Source organism: Mus pahari, chromosome 14, assembly GCF_900095145.1.
Source record: "Mus pahari chromosome 14, PAHARI_EIJ_v1.1, whole genome shotgun sequence".
In the NCBI taxonomy this organism is placed as follows: domain Eukaryota; kingdom Metazoa; phylum Chordata; class Mammalia; order Rodentia; family Muridae; genus Mus; species Mus pahari.
Window position 1 is genome coordinate 18,102,878 of NC_034603.1, and position 2,500 is coordinate 18,105,377.

At 42.9% G+C, this 2,500-nt stretch overlaps 1 protein-coding gene across 4 annotated transcripts in view; it reads left to right on the top strand.

Moving 5' to 3' along the window:
- Mapk9 (mitogen-activated protein kinase 9) overlaps positions 1 to 2,500 on the top strand; it is a 41,553-nt gene that overhangs the window by 7,318 nt on the left and 31,735 nt on the right. For all 4 annotated transcript variants that reach the window (XM_021213954.1, XM_021213959.1, XM_021213956.1 and 1 more), the window contains exon 2: positions 2,050 to 2,219. In XM_021213954.1, the coding sequence (XP_021069613.1) occupies positions 2,098 to 2,219 (122 nt within the window). In that variant the 5' untranslated portion in view covers positions 2,050 to 2,097. The remainder of the gene's footprint in view (positions 1 to 2,049; positions 2,220 to 2,500) is intronic.

Below are 2,500 nucleotides of genomic sequence, written 5' to 3' on the forward strand. Positions count from 1 at the left end.
GTGTTTGTGTGCTTCTTAGTTGACTTCCTTCTTGCCTAACAAGATAACTTTATTTTCATTTTAGAATGATTTTAAATCTTGAGATGAAATTACGTAATTCTTGAACCTAGTCTGTTAGCTCTAATCCCCAAGTTGAAGGCAGCTCGCCTGGTATTGTTCTAGTCCAGCTATGGAATGTGAGCAGCTATAGCAAAGAGCTCTGGAGTTGCCAGAGCAGATTGAGATTTGTAGCAGTCACACCACGGGCAGGTGATCCAGAAATGGATATGGCTTTGTCACATGGCAAGGTCATTCAGTAATGTGGTTGGTAGGCAGTTCAACTGTACCTAGCAAGCGGCTTCCATTGCTTGTGTAAACTTTTACTAACTTATTTCCATGTTTAAGGGAAATCCTAAGCATCGTTGTATTAAGAAGAAAGTTATCATTGCAGAAAACTCACTGGGTGGACATTAAGTTTCACATGGTGGAACGAAAAGGCAGGGATTTGATGGAGCTATAGAAATAATGATTGTAGGGAAAAAAAAAATCACTTATGGAATGTTTCCCTCTGTAACTTTGCTCTTGGCTTCTTAATTTAAAAGACCAAAATAATTAGCTCACTAATTTTTCAGTTAACATCACCCAACCTTTCACAGGGTGAGCATATCAGTCACATTACTCCCTCCTCTAGCCACTGTGACTGAATGCATGACAGAGCAGCTTAGTGGAGAAAAGAAGTTATTTCATGACCTATGAGGGTACAGTTCACCCCGGTGGCATTCATAGGAGTGGGAACCTGTTGCTGGGACCCCTCTGTCTCTACAGATCAGAAAGCAGTTTGTGCTGGTCTCTTAGACTGGCCTACATGCCCATCCTCCAGCAGCCTGCTTTGTCCAGCCAAGCCCCTCTTCCTACAGGCGCTGCAGCCTCCCCATAGCACCATCTTCTGAGGACAAGTGTTCCAACATGAGGCTATGGGGAGTGTTCCACACTCAAGCCTAACTGGAACTCAACTTGTTGCTCAAACCAGAAGAAAACTGCTTTGTGAGGCCTCTGATTTATGGCCATGTTTGTGAACATACTTAGATGAGCTATAGCTGAATTTGGGGTGAAGGGCATGAAGGCCAAGTCTGGCCACTTTCATGAAACAATCCCATCTGTGGGTCACACAGCTCATAACAGTGTCTCTAATACTGGTAAATAATACTGGTAAAAAGCCTGTGACTCTGGCCTGTGGCTCTCCCTCTGTGGTATATCACTTTAACCTGAATCCATAGAGAGGACTATTCCACTTATCTCTAGAAATTTTAGAATCAATCATTCCAAAACAGTGCCCCCATCTGTGGCCAAGACTTCTAGACATAAGCTCACAAGAAGGAAGTGGATGAGATGTGTTAGTGACATAGTAGTCTCGCCATGGCTGGGAAGAATGTGTGGATTCTTTTCTCCAGAGGTGGCTCTTTCCCCACCCCCAGCCCCACTCCTGTTTTTAACGTGAACTCACTGTCTTGTGCATGCTAGCACTCGGCTACTGAGCTGTGTCCCAGCCCCAAGATATTTTATTATAATCCAGTCCTTTAAAGATGTGGCCTTTGTGCATCTCAAGAATCCCTTCTTTTCAGAGCTAGAGGTTAAGAGCACTGACTGCTGTCCCAGAGTACCCACGTTCCATTCCCAGCTCACAGCTGTTCAGGCACACACAGGTGCATTCAGACAAAGCATCCAGGTGCATAAAATAAATAAATGTTAGAAAAAAATTGTTGTAATTCTTTCTTTTCATCTTTTCATGATCTTACACTACTGAAATGTCTTTTTTGGGGGGTGGAGGGGGTGGTATATGCCCCTTGCTTAAATAGAGAGTGTGGCCAAGCTGATTTTCCCATTTTGAGCATGCCATCTGAAGTCCCAGCAGATCAGAACCACTGTGTATACAATCTGTATGTGTATGTATACAGAACCACTTTGTATACAATCTGTATGTGTATGTATACAATCTGTATGTGTATGTATACAATCTGTATGTATATGCATACAAGCTCATCAGTTCACTCTGCTTTCCTCTCTCCTCAGGGGTCTGACGAAGGCAGCAGCCCTCAGGGTCCTGTATGACACTACATCATGAGTGACAGTAAAAGCGATGGTCAGTTTTACAGTGTGCAGGTGGCGGACTCGACTTTCACTGTTCTAAAACGTTACCAGCAACTGAAACCGATCGGCTCTGGAGCCCAAGGGATTGTCTGGTAAGTCTGGGCTGTTCTAATAGCACAGACGAAGCCTTTAGTAACAAGTGAGACTACTGAGCAAGACTTTAGTAGCACTGATTAAAACAATAATCTCTCTCGTAGAATTTGAGCTAAACTTAATCAGTCCTTGCTGTAGTTATATACAGTCATGCGTAGGATACAAACTCAGTTTTTCATTTGCTCTGTTGTTGGCTTTATTGATTTATTTGTTTGTAATCTTTTCATTTGCCTTGCCATTATGATATCAGAATGATTGGTGTAACCGGAATTTGGCGTTT